General features: G+C 45.6%; 2 protein-coding genes across 3 annotated transcripts in view; one reads left to right on the forward strand and one right to left on the reverse strand.

The window, feature by feature from the left end:
* Positions 1–15240, forward strand: part of S100PBP (S100P binding protein) — a 34098-nt gene extending 18858 nt beyond the window's left edge. Inside the window, exons 6-7 of the mRNA XM_070404654.1 lie at positions 10590–10671; positions 12680–15240. Coding sequence (XP_070260755.1) covers positions 10590–10671; positions 12680–12779 — 182 coding nt within the window. The 3' untranslated portion in view covers positions 12780–15240. The remainder of the gene's footprint in view (positions 1–10589; positions 10672–12679) is intronic.
* Positions 15241–18407: 3167 nt separating this feature from the next.
* FNDC5 (fibronectin type III domain containing 5) lies at positions 18408–26213 on the reverse strand. Of its 2 annotated transcripts, none has more exons than XM_070404655.1 (6): positions 26136–26213; positions 24431–24546; positions 23800–23998; positions 23335–23424; positions 20858–20991; positions 18408–19767 (listed from the first exon to the last, which is right to left on the reverse strand). In XM_070404655.1, the coding sequence occupies exons 1-6, from the start codon at positions 26206–26208 to the stop codon at positions 19750–19752; spliced, it is 630 nt and encodes a 209-aa protein (XP_070260756.1). In that variant the 5' UTR covers positions 26209–26213; the 3' UTR covers positions 18408–19749. The 2 variants fall into 2 exon arrangements, with proteins under 2 accessions (XP_070260756.1, XP_070260757.1); XM_070404656.1 differs by having other exon boundaries at positions 18408–20499.
* Positions 26214–26290: the final 77 nt, after the last annotated feature.

Here is a 26290-nt window from a genome sequence, read left to right on the forward strand (position 1 = left end):
CGTCTGGTACCGAGGCATGGGGCACATTGGTATTCACCACAAACATCAGTGAGGACTGGGGCCATGCACCAAGATGTGCCTGTGTCTCTCTCCTTAGTCTCTCTTAATCCAGGTCACCTTTTTAAAAAAATATATATTTTTATTAATTTAATAGAAGAAGGGAGAGGGAGAGAGAGACAAACATCAATGATGGGAGAGAATCATTGATCAGCCACCTCCTGCACGCCCTCTAGTGGGGATCAAGACCGCAACCCAGGCATGTGCTTGACCCAGAATTGAACTGTGACCTCCTGGTTCATAGGTCAATGCTCAACCACTGAGCTGCACCAGCCAGGCCAGGTCACTTGTTTTGTAGATTGCCCCACATTTTGAATTGTGTTTGTTTCCCTTTTTTGGTGTCATTTAACTTGGTCATCCATCCTCTATATTTACTGTAAACTGGAAGTTGGGTAGAAGATGGATTAGATTCAGATTAAGAATTTTTTTTTTAAGGCAAGGAAAGGTTCTTTTTGTTTTTTTAAAAAATATATTTTATTGATTTGTTACAGAGAGGAAGGGAGAGGGATAGAGAATTAGAAACATCGATGAGAGAGAAACATCGATCAGCTGCCTTCTGCACACTCCCTACTGGGTATGTGCCCGCAACCAAGGTACATGTCCTTGACTGGAATCAAACTTGGGACCCTTGAGTCAGCAGGCCGACGTTCTATCCATTGAGCCAAACTGGTTAGGGCGAGGTTAAGAATTTTTTTGGCTGGAATAATTCACAGGTACTGTTGTGTATTTATCCTGTATCAAATTAGGAGGTACCACCTAATGACAGGTATTTCCACTAATAGTGATGTTAAGTTTAATCACTTTGTTAAAGTGTTAATTGAAACATTTCTCCATTGTAAGGTACATTATTCCCTTTGTAATTAGTAAATCATCCGTGGAGTGTGCTTTGGTACCATTCAAATATTCTGTTCCACAATTATTCACCAAAGGTTTGAGCATTCATTGATGATCCTTGCCTGAATCAGCCACTACACAGAGAATTGGATAGAAAATATTCATTTTTTAAATATATCATTTTTCTACAATTTGTTAGCTGGCATTCTTCTATGTAGATTTTTTAGTATCACCTTCACCTCATGGATTTATTATTTGTTTTTGAAAAGGTTTTATTATATACAGAGGGGATGGGACTCAGTCCTTGACTGTTGCCTTCCTCATTACTATAAGGAGGTTGCTGAGCTCCTCTCTCTTCTTTTTGGCCCAGTTATGTGTCCCCACCCAACTTCAGGGTCTGTTTGTCCATGGAGAACTTGAGCAGCTTCATGGTGGATTGTTAGAGGGCAAAACCACACACCCCTCAGATCATGGCCCACATGAACTTGGTGTGCTTGGTAAGGTACTCCTGGCTGCAGCTGTGCCTCGCCTTGTTCATGTTCTTGGTTACTGTATGGCTTTTTTTTTAAAAAATATATTTTATTGATTTTTTACAGAGAGGAAGGGAGAAGGACAGAGAGCTAGAAACATCAGTGAGCGAGAAAAATTGATCAGCTGCCTCCTGCACACCCCCCACTGGGATGTGCTCGTAACCAAGGTACATGCCCTTGACTGGAATCGAACCTGGGACCCTTCAGTCCTCAGGCCGACGCTCTATCCACTGAGCCAAACTGGCCAGGGCCGTGTGGCTTTTTTGAGGCTCATGGACATGGGGTGGTGCAGAGCCATGGCTACTGCTCTTTATTGCTGTTGCCACTGAAAGGCCCACATTGCATAGAACCCCTTATGGATTTTTTAAAAAAACGTGTTATAACCAGTGCATTTTTTTTTTATTTGTCCCAGATTTGACCAATAGGAACTCCTTCAAGTGGGCTCCTGTGTCTTCTGACATAACCCCATTACTCTTTTTTTTTAATTGTGATAAGAAAACAACATTTATCATTTTAAGTATACAGTTCAGTATGTTATGTTTATTCACATTGTTGTGAAACATATTTAGGACTTTTTATCATGCAAATCTCAAACTCCCTACTCATTAAAAAACAACTAGGCTTCCCTCCCTCCTAAAGAGTCCCTAATAACCACCATTCTACCTTGTTTCTATTAATTTGACTACTCTAGTTACCTCATATAGAATCATACAGTATTTATCTTTTTATAAATGACTTATTTCACTTGGCGTAATGTCCTCAAGGTTCATCCATGGTGTAGCATGTACCAAAATTTCCTTCCATTTTATGGCAGAACTAGAGACCTGGTGCACAAAATTCGTGCAAGGGGCTTGGCCCTTGAAGCCCCAGCTTCATCCAGAGGGTCGTTCTGCTGTTCGGTCTAATTAGCATATTAGCTCTTTATTATATAAGATAGTATTCCATTCTATGTATATCCCACATTTTTTTTTCCATTCATCCTTCAGTGGACATTTAGGTTGCTTTTGCCTTGACTACAAATCAGTCAAGATTTGTACTAGATCAGTGCTGTGTTGTTGACCTATAGGCAACACATTTGCGTTATTGCTTTCTATTTAATCTTTTTTTCCTTTTTATTTCCATTTTATTAATCCTAATATATAAAAACCCTGGGTCCGTCACGACCGGAGGCTCGACTAACCGGAAGTCAGTCCCTACAGTCAACCCAGCACTGACTGCTGAGGGGGCTGCAAACCAGGCCCAGAGAGAGGCCTGAAGGGAGAAGCAGGGTCTGATCTGTAGCCTCTGTGGCAGCTTGCCTCTCTCTTTCTCTCCCGCAGCTGGGCTTCCATTTCTCTCTAGGCCTCCATTGGGGCTGCTGATCACCCCTGTCTTTCTGATCAGGCCCCGTTGATAGGCCCAGAGACACTGACTGGCAAAGAAACCGACCAATCAGAACCAAATCTGGGTGAAGTGTGAGGAGCCAATGGCTGCCTAGGAGGTGGAGCTTTTGACGCTGACTGGCATAGAAACTGACCAACCAGAACCAAATTGGCCAGCAGAGGGGGACAGTTGGGGGGACCAGGCCTGCAGGGGGAGGGCAGTTGGGGGCCATCAGGCCAGCTGGGGAGGGCAGTTGGGGCGACCAGGTTTGCAGGGGAGAGCAGTTGGGGGTGACCAGGCCAGTAGGGGAGGGCAGTTGGGGTTGACCAGGCTGGCAGAGGAGGGCAGTTGGGGGTGAGATCAGGCCAGCAGGGGAGGGCAGTTGGAGGCGATCGGGCTGACAGGAGAGCAGTTAGGTGTTAATCAGGCTGGCAGGGGAGTGGTTAGGGGGTGATCAGGCTGGCAGACAGAAGTGGTTAGGGGCAATCAGGCAGGTGAGCGGTTAGAAGCCAGCAGTCCAGGATTGTGAGAGGAATGTCTGACCGGCAGTTGGACATCACCTGAGGGGTCCCAGATTGGAGAGGGTGCAGGCTGGGCGAGGGACACCCACCCCCCTCCAGTGCACGAATTTCGTGCACCGGGCCTCTAGTCTATTCATAAAACCAGTAGCCTAGCCTTGGCTGGTGTTGCTCAATTGGTTGAGCATCGCCCCATGCACCAAAAGATCGTCAGTTCGATTCCTCGTTGGGACCTACCTAGATATTGTGTTCATCCCTGGTCAGGGTGCATATGAGAGGCAACTGATGGATGTTTCTTTCTCACATCATTGTTTCCTTCTTCTTCTCCCTCTTTCTCTAAAATCAATGAAAAAGTATTTTATTTTTTAAAACATCTTGATTTTTTCATGTCAATAAAGCCTTTTTTTAAAAAAATATTTTTATTGATTTCAGAGAGGAAGGGAGAGGGAGAGGGAGAGATAGAAATGTCAATGATGAGAGAATCATTGATTGACTGCCTTTTGCACTCTCCAAACTGGAGATCGAGCCCGCAACAGGGCATGTGCCCTGATTGGGAATCAAACCAGTGACCTCTTGGTTCATAAGTCGACATTCAAACACTGAGCCATGCTGGCTGAGCTGAAAACATTTCTTTTTAAAAAAGAAGAAGAAAAAAGCAGTAGCCCACACCCCTATAGCACTTTTTTTTTCTTTCCTTCCCTCTTCATTCTTTACCTTGTACTTGGTATTTTTTTTATTGCATGGCATAAAGACATTGTGAATGCCTTTAAGTAACTGAGTTTAAGGATTTCCTGGAGAAAATGAAGATTATTAAATGCTCAACAACATAGCCAGGCCTCATAGTAAAAAAATCAGCCATAGAGCCAGACTCCCTCAGAAATGGTGTCTTTGTTCCCTACATAGGTTTTCCCTGCTGATTTAGTGCTTCTGCTCTCTATTAGCTATCTTAAGTTCTGTTCCCTCGATCCCTGCCTCGTGTACTCTTCTCTCTTGTTCTCATTGCCAAAGCTCACATTCACATTACAAAGAGAGTATCTGATTTATAAGCCAGGCCAGCTTATAAATTATTAGTCAGCTGAGAGAATCCTGTTCTTGGATCATGTGCCACACTTGATTGAGTAGGGTCATGTGGTGCCATATAAAACCTGTCAGAAGGGCCATTGGCATAGCAAGTACTCAGCATTATCATTCCTTCTCCTCTAACAATTGACTCACTTTTAACTTATTAAGGACAGTTACTAGACTGGATTTCCCCCCAAACCAGTCAGCTACATATTTATAGATTAAGGTTTAGATGAATTGCTGATCTCATTCCTGAAATGTTGAGGTTTTTTTCCTCCTAATTTCATTCTTAGGTGAATTTCCTCCTTAGCCACAAAACAAAAGATAGCCTTCACCATCTTTTAGCCACAACTTAAAATAAACTCATGGTACTAATTGTTAGTCCAAGAAAGCCCATCTGTTAAGAGACTGAAGGGAAGAGAAAATTCAGAATTTGAAACAAAAATGTTTCCATTCTTGTTAGCATGTCTAAATTTGGAGGAAGAAGAGATTGAAGCTTTGAGCTGGTCTTATGTTTGTTTTTTTTTACTTCACAAACTTTCCTTTTATTTATTTATTTTGCTAGTTTTTTTTTTAAATCTTTATTGTTGAAAGTATTACATAGGTCCTCCTTTTTCCCCCATTAACCTCTTCCAGCCGGCTCCTGTCCTCCCCCTGCCCCCAGGCCCTCACTACCCCATTGTCTGTGTCCATGGGTTATTCAGATACGCATACAAGTTCATTGGTTGATCTCTTCCCACCCACCCTCCCCTACCTTCCCTCTGAGATTCAACAGTCTGTTCATGCTTCTATGATGCTGGGTCTTTTTTTGATCATCAGTTTTGGTTCATTAGATTCCACATATGAGTGAGATCATATGATACATATCTTTTTTTTTTTTAATTTAAATTCTTTATTGTTTAAAGTATTACATATGTCTCCTTTTTCCCCCATTGAACTCTCCCCGGCCATTCCCACCCCCCAAAACATGCCTTCACCCCTCCTACTGTTTGTGTCCATGGGTTTTGCTTATATGCATGGATATAAGTCCTTTGATTGATTCCCCCCCTCCCCCCGCCTTCCCTCTGAGGTTGGCCAGTCTGTTGGATGCTTCTATGTCTCTGGATCTATTTTCGTTCATCAATTTATGTTGTTCATTATATTTCACAAATGAGTGAGATTATGTGATACTTATCTTTCTCCGACTGGCTTATTTCGCATAATGCTCTCCAGGTCCTTCCATGATGTTGCAAATGGTAAGTGTTCCTTCTTTTTTACAGCAGTGTAGTATTCCATTGTGTAGATATACCACAGGTTTTTAATCCACTCATCTGCTGATGGGCACTTAGGCTGTTTCCAAGTCTTATCTATTGTAAATTGCGCTGCTATGAACATAGGGGTGCATATATTCTTTCTGATGAATGTTTCAGGTTTCTTAGGATATATTCCTAGAAGTGGGATGACTGGGTCACATGGTAGTTTCATTTTTAATTTTTTGAGGAAACTCCATACTGTTCTCCACAGTGGCTGCACCAGTCTGCATTCCCACCAGCAGTGCACAAGGGTTCCTTTTTCTCCACAACCTTGGCAACACTTGTCGGTTGGTTGATTTGTTGATGGTAGTCATTCTGACAGGTGTGAGGTGGTATCATTGTCATTTTGATTTGTATCTCTCGGATGATTAGTGACTTTGAGCATTTTTTCATATGTCTCTTGGCTTCCTGTATGTCCATTTTGGAGACGTGCTTATTTAGGTACTTTACCCATTTTTTAATTGGATTGTTTGTCTTCCTTTTGTTAACACATTGTGGGTGGATCACGAGCATTCTCATGTTTTCATATTACACAGTGTTTTACGTAAATGTTAAAGGCACACCTTAAAATTAAGTACCCATTGCATTTTGAAGTTATTTATTACATGTTCTTACAAGCTAATATCTTTTTTTTAATATATATTTTTATTGATTTTAGTGAGGAAGGGAGAGGGAGAGATAGAACAACAATGATGAGAGAGAATCATTGATCGGCTGCCTCCTGCATGCCCCCTACTGGGGATCGAGCCTGCATGTCCAGGCATGTACCCTTGACCGGAATCGAACCTGGGACCCTTCAGTCCGCAGGCTGATGCTCTATCCACTGAGCCAAACCGGCTAGGGCCAAGCTAATATCTTTTTAAAGTATCATACTATGTAAAACTTTTTTTGTACTCGTTCAGTAGAAATTTATCTGGCCACTGGGTAAAGCTAACAATGTTCTTACGCCAGTACCAGGCTGTTTTGAGCACAGTGGCTTTGTAGTATAACTTGATATCTGGTGATTCCTCCAACTTTGTTGTTCTTTCTCAAGATTGCTGCAGCTATTCGGAGTCTTTTTTGGTTCCATGTACATTTTTGGAGTGTTTGTTGTACATCTGTGAAATATGCCATTGGTATTTTAATGGGGATTGCATTGAATCTATAGATTGCTTTGGGTAGTATGGACATTTTAATGATGTTGATTCTATCAATTCATGAACATGGTGTATTCTTCCACTTAATTATGTCTTTCTCTGTCTCTTTTTTCAACGTCCTATAGTTTTCACAGTACAGGTCTTTTACCTCCTTGGTTAAGTTTATTCCTAAATATCTTATTGTTTTTGTTGCAATGGTGATCATTAAGTCTTATTAATAATAAAGGTTACCAGAGTCCATCAGTAAGTTCTTAGTGCTAATGAAAACTTAAATTTTTTGAGTTTAGCTGAGCCCTAATTACTGAGCCCTTGTTTACACAGTGCTGTGCCATGTGCCAACTGGGTATACAAGAGACATACTGTGTTATGTTTCTTGCTTTCTAATCCCCACTACAAAATGTCAGTCCCAGAAAAATTTTTTAGGATACTCAACCCATGGTATTGTTGGCATTTGGGCTCTGTCACTAGCTATGTAACCTTGGACAAATTGCTTCTCTGTGCCTGTTTCTTCATCTGTAAAATGGGGGAAACACCACATATGATTGTTATCTATAATAATAAAAACATAATATGCTAATTAGACCAGATGTCCTTCCGGATGAAGCCACCGCAGCAGGGGCTGAGGCAGAGGCAGCCGTAGAGCAGCAGCGGGGCTGAGCCCCTTGCATGAATTTCATGCATCGGGCCTCTAGTAAGAAATAAGTGAACTAGTATATATAAAACACATAGGATATTGCCTAATATATGGTAAGTGCTGCTGCTAGATTATGATGCCTAGCAGTTGAATACATGAAGCCTCCTTGGGCCTCATTGATCAGTCTTTTTCTTCTTTTAGTTTAAAACAGTGGTTCCCAAACTTATTTGGCCTACCGCCCCCTTTCCAGAAAAAATATTACTCAGCCCCTGGAAATTAATTTTTTAAAAAATTTTAATAGCAGTTACTCATTGCCCCCAAATGCACCTGTGGCCATCACCGCCCCCCTGGATCGCTGCAGCGCCCACCGGGGGGCGGTAGCGCCCACTTTGGGAATCACTGGTTTAAAATAAATAGGTTTCTTGGCAGGAGGTTTATAGTATATCTTTAGTTTCCATCATCAAGGCAATTTTCTAGAGATAAGTGATCTGAAGGACATGGTCTATAGATAGTCTTGTTTCATTTTGAGGTTGGACACCAAAATTGCATATCTCGCCAGCCCTCCTTTGATGATGCTTTGGCAGGAAAATTTTAGTTTGAAATTCTTACTAAGCTGATTTCCCCTCATTGCAACATCCTTTTTGGGAGCTAGAGGGAATGGGGTGCTAGTGATGTGAAAGTAGGGTATAGGAAAGGGGCAGTTTAGAATCAAGACCTTTGATTTTAGCTGGACAAATCTATAGGCAAGGGATTTTCTAATTAGAAATTACTTTCTTAAAGGGGAAATTTATTCCTGATTTATATTTATCAAGTGAGATTAATATTTTTTATTTCCATATTAGTGAGACCGAACATTTTTTCATCATGTTCCTTGATCGCATATTACTTGTATGAATTGCCTATTCATGTCCTTGACCTATTTTTTTGTTTTATATGAGGAGACTTATCGTTGTAGAAAAAGGATATTAAACCTTTGCCAAATATATTTCATATATATTTTCATTTTGTCAGTTGTCTTCTTTTATCCTTGGTTGTGCTTTTTTATTTTACCGCACAGAAACTTTTAATGCAGTGAATCTATAAATGCTTCCTGAAAAGTATTATCTCATTATGGTTAGAGAGAGAATATCTGCTGAGTGCTGCTGAGTGTCATAGTTTATATGTAGACTTATCCATTTAATAAGCATTTTCCTTACAAATAGGTGATTGATTGTCATAGGATTTGAAGACTCATTGCAAACTAACAGGCCTGAGGCTGTAACATCATAATAATAGCTACTACTTACTGTACATGGGCTGTATGCCAGGCAGTTTGCTATGTCTTTTATGTACTAGTAGAGGCCCGATGCATGAAATTTGTGCAGGAGTAGGCCTTTCTTCCCCCAGCTGCCAGCACCGGCTTCCCTCTGGCACCCAGCACCCGGGACCCGGGCTTCCCTCACAGCCCCAGCTTCTTCCGGAAGAATGTCTGGTCTAATTAGCATATTACACTTTCATTATTATAGATATTCCTAATACTCCAAGCTAAATATTATTGTCCCCCACAGTGCCTTAATGAGTAAAGTGGGACTAGAAGAAATGAAATGGCCCTGACCGGTTTAGCTCAGTGGATAGAGCGTCGCCTGTGGACTGGGGGGGTCCTGGGTTCGATTCCAGTCAAGAGCATGTACCTTGGTTTCGGGCACATCCCCAGTGGGGGGTGTGCAGGAGGCAGCTGGTCGATGTTTCTCTCTCATCGATGTTTCTTACTCTCTATCCCTCTCCCTTCCTCTCTGTAAAAAATCAATATAATATATACATTTTTTAAATCAATAAAATATATTTTTAAAAAAAGAAAGAAATGAAATGATTTGCCCAGGGTCAAGAACTAGTTAGTGACTGGATTGGAAATTTATCTGCTTAACTTCAAAGTTTATATACTTTTTTACAAAGGTCGGCTCCTTGAGGCTTTGAATAAATTGGTCGTAAATATTTTTTACCTGAACTTGAAAAGATGGTCTGTACCTTAGTTAGAGTGCTCTTGGTTCCTGAGAACATAGTAGATAAGATAATGAGAAGTATGTAAACTAGCTGAAAGGAAGATCTCCGCTGTCTAGGGCAGTGGTTTTCAAAGAGTAATTCCCAGACCAGCAGCATCAGCATCGCTTGGGCATTTATTAGAAATGCAAAATCTCACTTCCCACTCAAACCTACAGAATCAGAAGCTCTGGGGTTGGAACCCAGCAATCTGTTTTATAATACCTCCAACTGATTATGATGCATATTAAAATTTGAGAGCCACTGGTCTAGAGAAGTTATTTTGTTTTCTCAAACCATAATTTCTTCTCTTGTGAGCTTCAGCCTAAGTCTCAACCCTTAATCGCAAAATTAGTATCATCAAATAGTGGCAAAAGCTGAACTCAAAGCAGGTTGTTTTGAGTCCAATTTAATAAGCACTTAAAGCAAGTATACTTCCCTGAGCTATAGTTTTTCATCTCTAAAATGATGTTAATAACATCTCTCTCCATATAAGATATTTTTTTTAGAATTAAGGTAATGTGTAAAGTGCTTACTAGCACCTTGCCAGACTGCCAGATAGGTGTTTGAGAAATTGCCTCCAGCAATTTTTCTAGTCAAGCAAAAAGCCCCCACCCCTCTTCCATTCTCAACTTCTCTTGTTTCTTGAATGTATTTTGTTATCTTGTGTTCTAGGCCTTTGTATTAGCTATTTCTCTTGGACACCCCCACCTCCCATCCCTCTTTATCTCACCAACTTCTTACATCTTCAGATCCCTGCTTATAGTTTACTTCCCTTGGAGGGGACTTTCTCTAATCCCCATGCCCCAGTCTCTGTGTGTCACTGCACATATCACAAATTTTGGAATCACCTAGGGCAGATGCAGTCTCTTATATACCACAATATTCTAGGGGACAGTAACGTTCCTCACACATTGTAGGAGCTAATAAATGTTGAATGAATGGTAGCTGTCTTATTGTTTCATCATCATCACCCAAGAGCAAGTTCCCCTCTCTGGCTTGTAGTTTTTGTGCTGACTGCTTGTGATGATCAGAAGTAGATAGTATTGGGACCAGTGCTTGTTTTCTCTTTCTCTGAAAGCTCTGACCTAGGCTGACATGGTAGTTCACTGAGCTGCTTTTTAACCACTGATCTCTCTGTATTGCAGGTGCCTTGGTGGAACTGTGTTCTTTGATGGATCAAGTTCATCATATGCATAACCATCCGCATCCTTCGGACCTCACCATTCGGTGAGTGGGTGATTAAAAGGAGGAGGAAGAGGGTAGAATTTGGCTATAGGAGGAATGTGGTGGGAAGTTGAGGTTATAATTGTTTAAAATCAGAGGTGGAAAGAGAGGAATACAGTATAATGGAATAAGAACTGGACTGACATTCAGGAAACCTGGGTTCTAATACTAGCTTTGCAGTTTTTCATCTATATGATTTTGATCTAATCACTTTTACTTCTCTGGTTCTTACATCCGTAAAATTAATATGTTGGACTAATTAATGTCAAAGGGCCTTTTAAAAAAGATTTTTATTGGTTTTAGAGAGAGAGACAGAGAGAGAGAAAGAAATATCAATATTAGAGAGAAACATCAATCAGCTTCCTCCTGTAACCCCCTACTGGGGATTGAGCCTGCAACCTGGGCATGTGCCCTGACTGGGAATGGAACCAGTGACCCTTTGGTGCATGGAACAATGCTCAACCAACTGAGCCGCTCCGGCCAGAGTTCAAAGGGCCTTTCTAGTGCTGAAATCTTATGGATTCTTGATGTAGTGTTATTTTATAGATTTAGTCAGTTACTTTGATCAGTTACCCAGAAACCTTAGAGTCATTTTTGACTCTTTTCTCTCTTTCCATATATTTAATCCATTAGCAAATTTTATAAGCACCACATACAAAATATATCCAAAACCTGATCATTTTGCATCATTTTCACCTGGATTATTGCAAATCTAAATCATCTCCTGTTTCTGCCTTTGCCCGTCAACTATTCTTAGCTCAGCAGCCAAAGAGATTCTTTCAAAGCATTAGTCATAAGTTAGATTCTCTTCTTTGCTCGGGATTTTCAAGTGGTTTTTGATTTCCCATCTTCTCATCTTCACGATCCCCTACATCTCCTATAAGGATCATGGCCTAGTCTGACAGCTCATCAGCCTCTGTGCTTTATTCTTCTGCTCTAGTCACTGGCTTCCTTGCTATTTTTCAAGTATGCAGACATTCTCATACCTCAGCCTTTACACTCATTGTTTCCTCTGTAGTTATCAGAAAGACAATGTAGTGTATTGGTTATTAGATAAATTCTGGTGTGAATTCAAATCCAGGCTCTTCTGCTTACTCCACTATATAACCTTGAGCAAGTTAGTTAACCTGAGGATCAAGTTTCCTTACGTGTACAAGTTGTTAATGAGAATGCTTTTCTCATAGGATTGTCATTAGCATTAAATGAGATGAGGTGTTCAAAGAATTCAAGTGCTTGTGTATAGGGCTAGGTAAATGTCAGGTATTGTTACAATTATTTTCAACCCTGGCTGTTCCTCATAATCATCTATGGAGATGTCCAAAAATATAGATGTCCAGGCTCTGATTATAGGGATTCTAAATCATTAAGTCGGGGGGTGAGGAAGGGGCCAAGAATCTATATCTTTAAAAAGTTTCCCAGGTGGGTTATTAGGAACAGCTGGAGTTGAGAGTGGGCTCAAATGATCTCAATGGGTCCTCTTCAGAACCCCAGCCCAGCACATGACTAAAGGAGACTCAAGAAACTCTTAAGTCTGTGCTATTAATTGTTCAGTCTCTAAACTTGCAGTGTGATGCTCACATGATGACTTACCTTCTCTGGGAATTTTATTCTAATTTTAACTGCTGTGTCCTGAGCAACCTTGAGCTGTGTCAGACAGGTCCTGTTGGAAGTAGAGCTCTGATGCAAGAATGAAATGTAGATCCTGTTCTAAATGTTTCTAGAGGGGGAAAGTATTTTTTTTCCTACTTAGTCATTATTATACATTGTACATTAGGTTTTCTTGGGACATTTGTTACTACATAATACCTGTCTGGGAATTAGGTGGCTTTGGAATTTGGAAGGAAATAGCAATTATAATGTGACTTTTGTATAAAATTTCTAAAATTTTGAGAATTGAAATGTAAAATTTGATTTCTTAAAGTAATGATATTCTTAAAATAGTTGTATACAAAGAGCCATACCAGCTAAAACCATCATCTTTTCTGTTTTTATTTTCTCTCTCTCTTGACAGAAACTATGCCCGGTTCCGACAGAAACCTCTGGAAAGATACAGTCTGACTCAGTGGGTTGACAGGAACAAGCGAAGCCACCAGCGGTTCCAGAGTCTCTAAGATATCCAGTACAGTCCGTGTGTCTCACCCCATTAGCAGTGAAGGTCCCTGTCCAGGTCCTGTCTAGTGCAGCATCTCATCTTCTGCTGTTTTATGCTTGGCAGATTTTGAATTTTATTTTTCACAAGATTTTTATTTAAAGAACTTTTTGCCTTTTGGAAGTGCCCATTGCCGACTTGAAATTTTTTGTATAAAATCCTTCAGGCGTGTGCGTGCGTGTGTTTAAGCAGTGTTAAGATGATACAGTTTTTATTTGTTTCTTTAAATTGAAGGTGGCCACCTCCTGAAAGCCAACATTAAGCCAAAACACCCAGGCTCAAACTAAACACCCATCTTTATGCAGAAGTGAAATCTACTGGTGTCCAAGAGAAATAATCGTTTAATCTTCTGTAAGGAAGAGATTCTTTATCAGGCTGCAAGCCACTGTTAATTGCTCATGACTTATAAATGGATACAAGTAACTTTTAACACCCCTCTTACTTTTTTATTTGAATCTCTAAATACCTGTCAAAATTTTAAAGTTGGTAATCCAAAATGTTTGAAATAGGATAGATGTCCTGTTGAAAGGACAAATTAAAAGTATAAATCTTCTCTCCTTTTTGTATCTACTATCTGCCTTTATTTTTGGCTTTTATTTCACTCTTTATCAAACTTACTTTGCATAGTAGTGTTTGCAAATCGTATACATCTTAACTTTAACAGAAGACTGCTGACTGAGTAATCCATGTTGATTTGTGGTCTTGTAGCTGTCTTCTCTGCCTTTTTTCAAGGATTTGCCTTTTTTTTTTGACCCAGTGACCACTGTGCTCTCTAGGGTTCGACTGATAAATTCCTGTTAGACATGGATGTGCCTCTTAAGAACAGTGTCCCTACTGTGTTTACTGAAGAGCTGCTCACCCAGGGTCTCGACTCCAGGACAGTCCAAAAAGTCAATGCTATTGAAGTGTCAGGCTTCAGTTTCATCTGCTGAACCCAGACTTTAAGGATGAGGTCATGTGCTAGTGAGCTTCCATCCTGTGGGAGAAACGTTGGAGAGGCACTCTTTTGTCTCCATTATTAGTCAGCAAGAGGTGCCTTTAGACCCTGGATGTTATCATCTCATTTGGTCGAACCTCTGATGCACAGTTTCACAAAATTGCTAACATGGGTCTAATATAGTTGTGATTAAGCCTGTGCACAAAAACATTACCTGATCTTAAGGTTTGGTTTTCTAACCCAAGTTGACAGGCTGCAGCCATCTTGATGGATGCCTTAGGAGTTTGCTATTCTTTCTTTAAAGACAGCTCTAGACATCTTTCGGGAGATTTTGCAGTCCAGCATCCATGCTGTTGCTCACTCTCTGTGAAAGTTGTACATAGTTGCTGTAGCACAGCCTGTGATACTGGCTAGCTGCCTCTCTCTGGTTTTGTTGTTTCATCAGCCCATCTTTGTGAGTAACCCATCTTAAACATCCTTCCCTGCTTTAGAAACTGACTTGGGAAAAGCTTGGTCATTCATGCCACCAATAACTTTAGATGGATATCCTTAAGTATTTATTGTTTTTATCTGGTTAGGATTCTCTTTTCCTTGGACATTTGGTTTAATTCTGAGACCAAAATGCTAAAAAGTTACGTGCAAAGGCAAGAGTCAAATCTATTTTTTCAGTTATCATTTAATATGTCAGTCACTTCTCTAGGTTTTCTTAAATTAGGTTGATAGAGTGAGACAAGCAAAAATCTATCTACCTTTGGAACCACAGCATAGCTAAAATTAATCATAGCTGGAATAACTAGCATTGCAACTGCCTAGGGCCCCATAGATAACCCAAGTTCTGAAGAGACAGTGTTTTGCTTAGGCCAAAATCTAGGACTCATGTTCCTACCTTCCTGCTACAAAAGGGTTTAAGCCTGAATCTGTAATGGGAGCATCGCCTTTGCCAAATCATATGAGTGACAGGTTAACTATAAAATGTGACAATCACATTTCCTCTTTGCTCAAATAATTCTGTTTTTCCAAAGCTTTAGCAGCTTAATTAAATCTGTTGGACTGGAGGAGGAGAGAACTGTTCTCTAGCAGTTAACATAATATTCTTCAAGGCGAAAAAAACAGCCAAAGAAAACTCATTATTAGGCATGCCCGCCTTAAAGAAGCTGGTGGGTAAAATCTGGAGTTTTAATATGTTTTTAAAGATGCACATCTATGTTAACATACATTTAACTGCCTACCTATCTTTCTTCAGCCAGGATGACATTCTCGCCACAGGGGTATTGATGAAGCAGAGTAAAAATGTGTTTATGTAGTTTACTTAGAGGTAAAGAGCCGGAAATAACCTGCAATTTTGCATCTAATGCAGGCCCTGCTTTGAGTTTTTGTCAGGATCAGTTATGAAACAAGTTTGGTGCCTCCTCTTTATCATGGTTTTTCCCTTGTAGCAGTTGTGTTTAATGTCATTAAAAAGAAATAAAAGTTCTTGTCAGTGGCATATGTACTGTGACCGTCTGTTGCAGGCTTTGAAGGAGGGTTCCTTCCTCCTTTGCGTAGGTAGGTTAGTGGGTATAGGAGGGGGTGGCAGTTAGTAGAATGTGGTGCTGGGGAGGCGGGGGTGCATGCTCCCTATTCTTTTGAGGGTAAATTACAGTGTTGAAAAAGTTGTTCCTGCAGCTAAGAAATGTTGAAATTGATTGGGATTTGCAGCTACATATAGTGCATGTCAGGGGGCTGACACTGGGAGGCCTGAAATATCACTGGGCTGCTGTTTTTGCAGAGGGGAAAGGGCTCAGCCTGCTCAGACAGACATTGCCTTGCATTCCTCCCATGTTTGTGTTTGACCTCTGTGCCTCTGCCACTCCAGAGTTAGCCCTGATTAAGGAGGAAGCTGAACCATCCTGGGACATTCTCCCTTTGAAAGGGACGTGAAGTCAGAATTGATAGTGCGAAATTGAAGCTTGTTCTTTTCCAGAAATTGACTGTTCCTAGAACCTGGGGTGAAGGTTGGATAAATATGGGTCGATGTGGGAGACACAGTGTTCCTTAGATCCTTTCCGTGAGCCTAAGCTTCTTAGTACCCTTCTTGGGAACAAGGATGAAAGGGAAGGCAATAAGAGCTCGGCACCTAGATTAGCCAATGCTTTTTAAAATTCAGCTCCTACTGAGAAAATAAGGGGCAACATGTTTGGACAGGCTTTCTGAGCTGCTGTTCTATAAATTTCATCTAATATATATTTTACTGTGCAAGTAGAAGGTTCAATATAAATTTGCTAAGTACTCAGCTATTTGATATTGTTTGAGTCAGAGGTGCTTCTGACTTGTACATACCTATTTTGTTCCTGTCAGGTAGACAATCCTTTGTCCAGGAATTGCTCATTTCCTATTTCACAAGGTATGACCGTAGGCTTCAAAGGTTTCAGGGACCAGATGGATTCTCTGGAATGGTGGTGTCCCTTACCCTCCGTTTGTTTTATGTTATGGAAAAGTGAGGAGAAAGACAAATGGACCTTCTCGAAAATGGGCTCATTCTGTAACCATTCTTTAAAACATTCTCCTGTTTTGAGCTTTTACAGAAAGAAAAAACCCCAAGCACCTAAAACTAGAAAGCTGAGTTCCTTGCTCTTCTGGGTATTGTCCTGCTTTCTGAGAGTAAACAATTATTTCTAAGCTGATTCTAAGGTATGCTTGGCGTTGTATGCCTAAGCACCTGTCGGGGAAAAAAATTCCCTCCCACTTGGCACAGGAAGTATCAGCTGGTCAGTGGTGGAATTCCTTAATGAACAAGCTCCTGCCTTGTCAATCCTCCCCACCTGTCTTCCCCCTGTGACAACTGGGACATGCCAGACAGAAAATCTGACCCTCCCTAGCACCCACTAAGAAGGCGGTTGGCCCTAACTGATTTGGCACATTGGCGGACTGAAGGATCTCAGGTTTGATTGCAGTCAAGGGCACATGCCTGTCTTGCGGGCTCCATCCCCAGTAAGGGGCGTGCAGGAGGCAGTTGATTAATGATTCTCATCATTGATGGTTTCTATCTCTCCCTTTCTGAAATCAATAAAAATATTTTTTTAAAGAGAAGGGGGTGGAATGTAATCATTTGGACAATCTTCAAAGCAGTCCATGGGATAGTCATGAAATGTATCATTAAGGAACTCTTTGTATACAAAGATTCCCTTCAATTTAGCTTCAAGTAGCTTGATGAAATTGGACCTGGGGGTGGGGGGGATAGTATCCCATTTACATAAACAATTTGTTGGAGGCTACTTCTTAAAAAACTGACAAATAGGTTTAAAGAAGGTGAGAAAGTAGAAGTCTGAAACGTGATGTTTGGTGAGATTTTACATATTTCTGTAAAGGGTTGAATCAGAGATCTTAAAAGTGGATTCTAGAGGAGGCCCATACTGAAAAGCTAGTGGTTGAAGGGACAGGATTACAAGGAGAAAAGGGCTCCTGCCCCCATGAAAACAGTCCACAATCCTTCCCTAAATTCTGGGGTTTCCCTCTTGTTCCTGTGAGGAAGCCCCTTAGCTCCCACCCTCAAGTAACTGGTCTGAGGTGTTATGTGTTATATGTATTATAAGGTGGGGTCTCCTGCCTCTCAGCCCTGCATTCCCTCCCACAGGCCTACTGTGGTCTGCACTCAGGTCTCAGCCTCAGAGTAAGCAGTGAGCAATCTGTGGATGTATGTGAGTGGTGAAGAGACCACTTCCCAAGTCAGCTGTAGGGTTCTGTGCAACTACAGTTGATTCAGGAAAAGCTCAGTCGTTAAAGAACTTGCGGGTGTAGGTAGGTAATTAAAGGCAACAGAGTTTAATGCAGGACTGTTGTTTGTTTTTCTCCCTTCACACCCTCAGCTGATGTACTATAGGCACAGATAAGAGGGAGACAGGAAACTCCCATTAGCAGTGCTTCCTGAGCCCTCTGACAGCTTTCTACACCTGATGCTGACTTGGGGGCTACTCCATCACTGGGCACTATGTGAGCACAGAGGACCTGGGAAGTACCTCTCAGGTTTGGCTTAGGGTTCTGTGTGCTAATCGACTTCCCACTCAGCCTCTAATACCTGCCTGCTTTTGTTCTCAGAACCTTTCAGAACAGCCTTCCCTAAGCCTGATCACCAAGTTCTTGCTGGTTCTGACCGAAATGTTCGAGGTGCCCTATTTACTGGTTTGCTCTTTGGCTAATGGCACCATTACTCTACCTTTCAGCCTGCTGTTGGGATCATAAGGATATTCCTTTAACAATCCAGAACGGCATGCTGTGATCACTGAGCCGCAGCAGGCAGCTTTGCAGTTCTTCACTTCTCTGCTCACCCCTGGGAGAAACAGACGGCATTCCTTTGGCCAGGGAAAGCACCCACCCCATCCGAGGGGAAAACCCTTTGTTTTAAAAACTATGCACCAGCCTGCATACCTATGTGGTGAGGCAGCCCAAGCTTGGTTTAGGGTACGGGGGCGGGGCTCAGTAATAGGATGATGGAGCAGCTATTTTCTCCTCCTACACGTGCACCCCCATCTGTTCGAGATTTCCCTTCCAACTCCAGCTTGGCTGGCAGGCATGTCCCTAGGAAGCTGCAGGCCAAAATGGAGAGAGAGAACTGAGTGGCTGCCAACTGCCAGAAAAAGAGGGCAACATTTGGGCATTTACCAGGAGACAAGGATGTGCCTTTTCATTTGTCTTTTTATTTTACATTTAAAAAGTGGTTATTGCTCTAACTGGATCAGAGGTAAGGACCTCTCTCCCCTAAGGAGCCTTGGCCTTGCAGCCCCATTCAGCAGGGATGGAAGTCACAAGACAATGAGTGAAGCCTCATGCCCTCCCATGAGGAAGCCCTTAGTGTTGCTGACATCTGCCTTTACCCTGTCTCTCCTCCCTCCCTATGTTCCACACTCAGAAGTGGTGGCCGACCCAGCCCTGAGAGCTCTTGTAGACCGGAAGGAAGGGTGGTCACTGGGTGATGGCTTTCAGCTCTCTGGCTTGGGGGCTATTGCTCTTAATTCAGTTCAGCAGATATTCAATGAGCACCTACTGTGTGCCAGGCTTGTGCTAGGCGCAGTGCTCCCAGACTCCTGTCCGTAGCCACCACTGGAAGATGCAGAGGACCTTCTCTTCTGTGCAGGCATTCAGCTGCCACAGCTTGTCAGTCCTAGGGAAGGTTCTGCCTTCCCTTATCAAGCACCAGTTTTTTTTTTTGTTTTTTGTGGTTTTTTTTTTACCAGAAAGGGGCAGTGGAGAAAGACCTGTCACCTCACACCACACAGGCTCTAGGGAAGGACATGAGGACCCTGGGTAGCTTTCACAGAATCCTGGATGAGATGGCAAGATATGGAGACCCCAGAGGCCATGGCTGCTCTGACTGAATGGCTCAGGCCTGCCTTCCGGCAGCTTCCACCACAGCGTGGTGATTTAGCAGCCTTCAGGATGTCCCACGGGAACGTGCCTTTCAGTTGTCCAAGTCAGCACTGATACAACTCCAAAAGGCTTTCCCTATGAAATGGGGCCAATACCTTCCAGGTATCTTTCCTGCATTTTCTTCTTAAAACCCCAGACGGATGGTCTTACAGTCAAAATAAGGGCCAAAGAAGACAGAAGATGCAGGCAACCAGCTCGGGGAATCCCCATGGCCCTCTGGAATGAAGCCCTTCGGTTGTGTTTTCCAAGAGACAAAACAGATAAATCTCACACACACACACAAAGTTGTGCATCGCACCACAAACAAGTCCTTAATGGCTGAATCCAGAAAAGGCTCCATGGCAGCCACGCCCCTGCCCGGCAGGAAGGCCCATGGCTTCCCTGACGGTTCTTGGTCTGAAAGGGCTTAAGTCAGTCTCGGTGCTTGTCATCTCCCAGCAGCTTTGTGCATCTTCTCAGAGAGGAAGGCCGTCCAGGAGACTCGAGGAGGCAGAAAGAAGGCCGTGTCTCATGCAGCTTTGCCTTTTCCAGAATGGGTCCAGGCCTCAAGTTTTGTGGCTTGTTTATTTTTTGCAGAATTTGGGTTTGTAGTTCAGTCTCCTTCACCAGACTAGGACATCGGGGAGAGAGAACTGTGCAGCTAGCCATGCCTCCCCCTCCACCGCAGTCCTCCCCCTCCCTGTGCCCGTGGACCTAGGGACCAGCAGAGAAGAAAAATGAAATCTTTCTCCCTGTAGACAGGTAGTCACGCTTCGATGATGTTCACCAAGAGCTTGTTTGGAAACTGGGAGGAAGAAATGAGAGAAGCGGCCAGGGCTAATTGAATAGACTTCTCGCAAGGTTGGAAACAGAGGACACGAGAAGGAAGGGAGCAGCAGGGCTGCTGCCGGAAAGCCAGGCTCTTGTCCCCTGTGGAAGGAAAGGAGTAGCCCTGCCTGCATGTCTTGTCTCTGCTGTCGCAAACCCAGCCTTCGGCCTCACTCAGCTGAATGGCCAAGTCTGGGTCCTGGACCCACTGCCCCCGGACCCCGTCCACCCCCAGCAGAGCCATCCTGCTGGCTGGTTCTCACGTCCTGCAGATCTGCCTCTCAGCGCAGCCTCAGCCACTGACATTGTTGAGGTGCTTCTGGAGATGGGGGTTAATAAGAGGCTTCAGGAAAATGCGCCAGAAAGAGTGAAGCCAAGAGAGGACAGTAAGCCAGAGGGTGCAAGGAGATGGAGGGAGGAGGAAATGTAGAGAGGGCCAGATGTTGTTGGATATCATCGCCTGAACCATGAGATCCTCTCACATTCTCTACTGTCTTCTGAGCTGCTCAGAGCCAGCACTGAAAAGGTTTCATATCTGTTTTACACAAGAGGAAATGAAGGTACAAAAAGGTGAAGCACCTGCCCAAGGTCACAGCACCGCAGCTGCAGAAATGAGCTCAAAGCCCATCTCTTCTTGTCCCACACCAACCAAGAGTCCTGCCCTCCCCATTCACTGCCCCCGCCCCCTTTAACCCCCACTGGCCCCTGGCACCCTGCAAAAGGAGAGGATCCACAATCAATTTGCAGTGTCCCCTGGGTCACACAGGCAGCAGCCAAGCTTGGCTCTGCCCAGCTGTAGCCATGCCAGACCCTGAGCTGACCCCTCTGCAGTCCAGGGACTCCCAGTGCCTGAGTCATGGGGCCACCCACCCTGGTCCAAGCCCTGCCCTCACCTTGCTGCGGAGAAGCCCCCCGCCTTGGTGCTCTGGTGTGCTGGTTTCTGACGCACTCTTGGTTTTCTCCTTGTTGTTATTGGGCTCATTGTCCTTGATAATGTCATACTGGCGGCAGAAGAGGACAATGACGCCTGGGGGACAGGAGAGAGAGTCAGAGTCCTTGCCCACCTGCTCCCTTGCCCTGAGCCCTTGCTGAGCTCTGTTAGGTACTGAGCTCCAGATGGTCTCTCACCTGCACTACTGCCACAGCCTGCCTTGGCCTCTGGCTCCTGTGTCCACCTGTCCCCTGACCATTCCCTTCACTGCTGCTGGATTGGTCTTCCTACAACATGTGTTTGATCCTGTCTCCTCCCTTCCCTTCTTTTAAACCTCTGAATCCTCCCCCTTTCCGTTAGGGGAAAATAGAAACAACAGCGATTGTTGAGCACGTGCCAACCTGTGCTGTGCACTGACATATTCCAGCTCACAGAGTCCTCGTAGCACTGTGAGGGTCCCCATGGCCCTCCCCAGGTGAGAGTGAGGACACTGCTGCAGAGCTTAGGTGACTTACTCAAGGTCGCTGTGGGGTGCAGCTGGGGTGTGCACCTGGGGCCCACACTCTGTGAAATGTTTATTTTATTGAACTAATACATGATAAGCATAATAAGCTTTTTTGAAAGTTGGATCGTATTAAGGCAGCCAACTCCAATTCTTGTTTTCCCCGTTTTTACTTCTATGCTTGATTTATAGTGGTTATTTCTTGACCTATCTGTTTTAGATATTATCTCTTGACTTCCCACCATGGCAGTGTCAGGGGTGGTCAGGGTGGCCTCTGGCCGAAGACAGTACTCTGCATCCTCAATTCTTGTCTTCTTGTAGGGACGAACTCACATGAGACAACAAGCAGGCGGGAATATATTTGCAGAAAAGGAATACACTCAGATATTGTCTGAGCAGGCAACTCAGCCACCGGAAATCAAACCAAGTGCCCTGCTTAGTTGGGGTTTGGGGTATTTATACCCTTAAACTGGAGTGCGCCTAAGTAAGTCTCTCCCTCCCTTATTTCTCAAAAACAGTATCTTCAAGTTATAAGGCTCCCTCCCCCAGGTATTAGGCCACCAGTTAGACCGCATCCTGGAGGGGCTCTAGCTCTTCTCACATAGGGGCCTGCCACCTCCATCGTCTAATTGTGGCGTGTCATGTCTCACACGTATCCCCTCCAAGCCCTCACTGCCTTTCCCAGCTCATATTTTTTGAGCTGCCTCCTCTAACAGTAGATAAGGCCTAACTGTTAGGCCCTAACAACTCCCCTTGCTTCCTTCCCCATCACCCTAACAGAATTACATGACAATTTTGGGTTCATTCACTATGTTTATATTGTTATGATTACGTAAAAACTATCTGTGCCAAGTCTAATAAAGCATCATAAGCAAACCTCCTCTTTTGTATAACCCTTTTCCCCCAAGTGCCTGTTTTTCTATGAGCCTATGGGAGCTCCCTCTCCCCCCGCCCCCCAAATTCTTCTACCTGAGAGAGCCTGCCCCTCACCTACATGCTAACATGGCTTAGGCATGTTCAAGTTCCTCCACACAGACTCCATTCACTTCACAGCCTCGCCATCCTTTACTCCCCCACTTTCTACCTTCTTTCTTGGGTCACAGCTGCACTGAGCCAACTGAGCTTAATTTGTTTTGAACACACTGTGCCCAGAACACCCTCCCTTCCTTTTTTTGGCTGCCAGGTGAACTCCTATTCACCCTTCAAAGCTCAAATCCTACGTTACTGCTCTTTGTGTTTTTCCTGTTTTCTACTCCTAGCCCCAGAGTTAATTCCCTCTCCGCTGCCCCCATACACAGTCCTATTATAGCGCTCATCTCATTGAATTATAGCTAACACGGGCCTGGCTTCTCCCAGACTTGCTTGCAAGCATGAGGCTCCTCTCAGCCATAGCAGTAGCACTGTCTGGAATGTAGCACTATGTACAATGAAGTGGCTGTTCAGAAAACGCTGATTGAATACAAAAGTGAAATTTGATCTTTATCCTCAGGGAGCTTACAGATAAGTGGAAAAGAGAGAGAGAGATAAGCCCAACTAACTTATCTAAGAAGGGCTGAAGAGAGGGGCAAACTGTGCTTGGAGGCATCGTGGCAGGAATGACCTAGTGAATGGGCTGGGGAGGTTATATGGAGGCGGTCTCAGAGCCGGTCCAGGAGGAGTAGGTTAAGAACGTGCCCCCACCCGGAGCCTGAGGGAGGGGGAGAGAAAATACGCCTATGGTCCTACAAGGTAACTCTCGATATGCTATTTTTTTGGTGAGGGCTGTGTTAGAGAAGGGATGGGATCTGGCCCCCAGAACTGTCCCAGGCAGGACTTAGAAACTTCTGACCTCTTAGCTCTCTCCACGCGCCTTACCCTTCGTTTCTGTGAGAGAAGGGGTCTGGTCAGGCCCTCCCCTTCCCAGGTTAAGTGAAGAAGGGCTGGGAGGCCAGACTCACCGGCCCACATGAACAGGACCACGACGATGATCAGCACCTCGCCTGTCTGCAGCTGCTGGTTCTGCCCCATCTCCTTCATGGTCACCTCATCTGTGGGGAGAGAGACACGAGGTCGGGGCTCCTTTCCTCCCCCAGCCACTCCTCTGTGGCCAAGCCCAAGAAATTAAGCGCTTCTCTCGATATCGGTGCCCACACATCCAACGAAAAGAGGTTCTAGAACAGGCTGATGGCTACTCGGGGTGGCAGCGATAAGGCAATCCAAAATAAGTGTTTATATACCCATTGTATTGGGTCACTAGAGTGACCTCCTCTCTCTTAGGTACTGCTATACTAGGCAGTGGGGGGAGGAGGGGAAGGGAGGAAGGGGTATGGGAAATTAGTGCTTTCTTCAACCTCCTACTTCTCTGGCCTGACCAGCCCTCACCCCACCACACCCCATCCCTTCCTAACAGTGCCCGGGCCTGCCTTTGTTCTTGGAGGCCATCTTCTCAGCCTCCCGCGGCGTCTTGAAGAGCACTGGCTCGCTAGCCGGACTCTGGCCCTGGATGGAGATGGCTTGCACGTGCACGATGTATTCCGTGTCCTCCTCCAGGTCCCAGAGGGCGCACGAGCGGGTGGTGGTGTTCACCTCCTGGATGAAGCGCAGCATCCGCACATCCTTCTTCTGCCAAAGCAAGAGCCAGCCCAGTGTTTTCAGTGCCCAGTCACCACCCCATCTGCCACCTCTCCAGCAGCAATACCGGGCTCACCTGGCTACCATGCTAAGCCCTTTGCAGACATAATCTTACTTACGCATTCCACCATCTCTGCAGATATCCTTATCTCTATTTTACAGATGAGGAGACTGGTAGAGAGTGAGGGAAGTTGCCCAAAGCCATACATTTCGTGAGAACTGGAGCCAGGTCCAAATCTCAGGTCTGTTTATGATCAAGTCCCAGGTTCCAAACAAGGGCTCCAGAGCCCTCCCTCACTGACAGATCCCCTCTGGGGCCCCCTTTTAAGCCATAAGTGCAACTTTTCTGCCAGTCTGTCCTGGGCCTCAGTCCTTTTCTTTCTCCTCCCTCACCCACCACCATCTTCCCTCCCAGAGGGTTACCTGCTGAGAGATGGCAAATCCGATGACAACCTCATCCTCCAGGACATCCCAGCTCACCACCGCGGAGTTGGCCTTGAGGTGCCTGACAGTGACATTCACTGGGGCGGAGGGGCTGTCTGGGGTTGGGGAGGCACCTGAGCCTGAGCACCCCCTGCGACGAGGCCCAGGCCCACTGTCTCATGAGTGAACCTGGGGGAGGCCATGCAGTGGGGGGAGGAAGAAACCAAGGCCTCCCTGGGGTTGGCACATGGACTTCGGTTCCTTGGTGGGTTGCAGGGCCAGGCTGGAGAGGCCCCAGGCTCCTTGTGTCCAGGATGGGAACCCCAGATGCCCACAACTGGCCCTACCAGGGGTGCAGGCTAAAACTGAGGGGCCTGGGCCAACGGCATATCTAATAGAGGGGCATTAAGAGGTGAGGAGCCAGGGGTGGGGGAGACCTAGGTGGCCAGGGTTCAAGAGCTGAAGGTTAGTCTGATGAAAAGCAGTCAAAAGCAATCCCCGGCCAATGCTCTTTGCACAGTACTCACTGCAGTGTCAAGTGCGTGACCTTGAGGACGGGGAAAGCCCACAGGTGGAGAAGAACCAGGCTGGGGGGAGCCCTGGGGTGGGAGTTAGGGCCCAGGGAGGAACCCTCGGTGTTGTGGTGACCCAGGCAGAAAGAAGCCTGCGGAAGGGCCTCTGTGAGCCCCAAGAGGCAGGTGGGGAGGTGATAGGGGAAGATGGGGTCACTCAGAGCAGGGCCCCTCAGCCGAGAGTCAAGAGTACAGGGTAGGTAGGGCCTTCTGGATGTGGGAAGAGGATGAAAGGGCGTCTGTTGAGAAGGGAGTAGGAGGAAGTGATGGGGGCACAGGGTCAGGGGAGGGAGACCCTTCTTGGACAGGGGCAATGGAGTCACAGCCTCCGTATCTCACAGGGGGCGGGTGCTGACGGGAAGATCTGGCCACGAGCAGCACCCCTCACCCCACAGATGAGTGGACCGAGGCCCAAGGGGAGACAAAGCCAGACGTGGCCCCGGAGAGAGAGAGAGGGACACAGACAGGTGGTGGCAGACACAGATCCAGAGGACAGACAAGTGGGGTCTGAGAGGCAGACACAGAGATGGGAGCGTGAGCGAGACAGCAGTGAGACAGAAGAGATGGAGAGAGGGAGAGATGAAGGCGGCAACAGCAGCCAGAGGGGAGGCTGGGAGAGGACGAGGCCAGGCCCCACGGGACAGGCCAGATGCAGACTGCACCGGGCTCAGGGGCCACCGTGGCCCACCCGGTGCCTGGGTGCCAGTCCCTATCCTCACACGCACACTGGGACCCCACGGTGCCCCCTCCCTCTCCGACCTGCAGAGTTGGCCTGCAGGGCTTTGGGGATAGGGAGGGAGGCCCAAGGTGGGGGATTGGTGTCCTCAGCTGCTCCCCGGCCAGAGAAGGGGGCTAGGGACCCGAGGCAAAGGCTTGGGCTCAGGGCAATGGTGTGAGGGAACTGAGGTCACAAGACCCTGTCCCCCAGGGCTGGGGTGGCCGGGAGGGATTTGGGGGCTGGAGGAAGGGTTTGGCGGTCAAGAAGGCAGGGAAGAGGCGGGGGGGGGGGGGGGGGGGGGGCGGTGGCATTAGGGAGCAGTGAGGGGCAGGACCGGGTCCCAGGAAGCAGGGGAGGGAACTGAGGACTCCCGCACCCCCCCCCCCCCCCCCCCCCCCGGCCCGGGCCCCCTTACCCGCCTGCACCAGCGCGAGGCAGACGCAGCCCAGCCACAGGCGGAGCGCGGCGCGGGGCGGCCCGGGGTGCATGGCGGCGGCTCCGGCCGGCCGGCGCGGGGCGGCGCAGGGGGACGCGGCTCTGGCGCCCGGCGGCCGCTGGCGCCCGCAATCC

Source organism: Myotis yumanensis, unplaced genomic scaffold, assembly GCF_028538775.1.
Source record: "Myotis yumanensis isolate MYYU_CA2020_CCGP unplaced genomic scaffold, mMyoYum1.0.hap1 SCAF_2, whole genome shotgun sequence".
Lineage (NCBI taxonomy): Eukaryota > Metazoa > Chordata > Mammalia > Chiroptera > Vespertilionidae > Myotis > Myotis yumanensis.

Excerpts from the sequence above, each read along its gene's own strand:
- FNDC5 (XM_070404655.1), bottom strand. The coding sequence starts at position 26,208 with ATGCACCCCGGGCCGCCCCGCGCCGCGCTCCGCCTGTGGCTGGGCTGC. Across the intron at positions 23,425-23,799 it reads GATGGCCTCCAAGAACAAAG|ATGAGGTGACCATGAAGGAG; the intron begins GCAGGCCCGGGC and ends CTCTCCCCACAG. Across the intron at positions 20,992-23,334 it reads GGTCCTGTTCATGTGGGCCG|GCGTCATTGTCCTCTTCTGC; the intron begins GTGAGTCTGGCC and ends CCTGTCCCCCAG.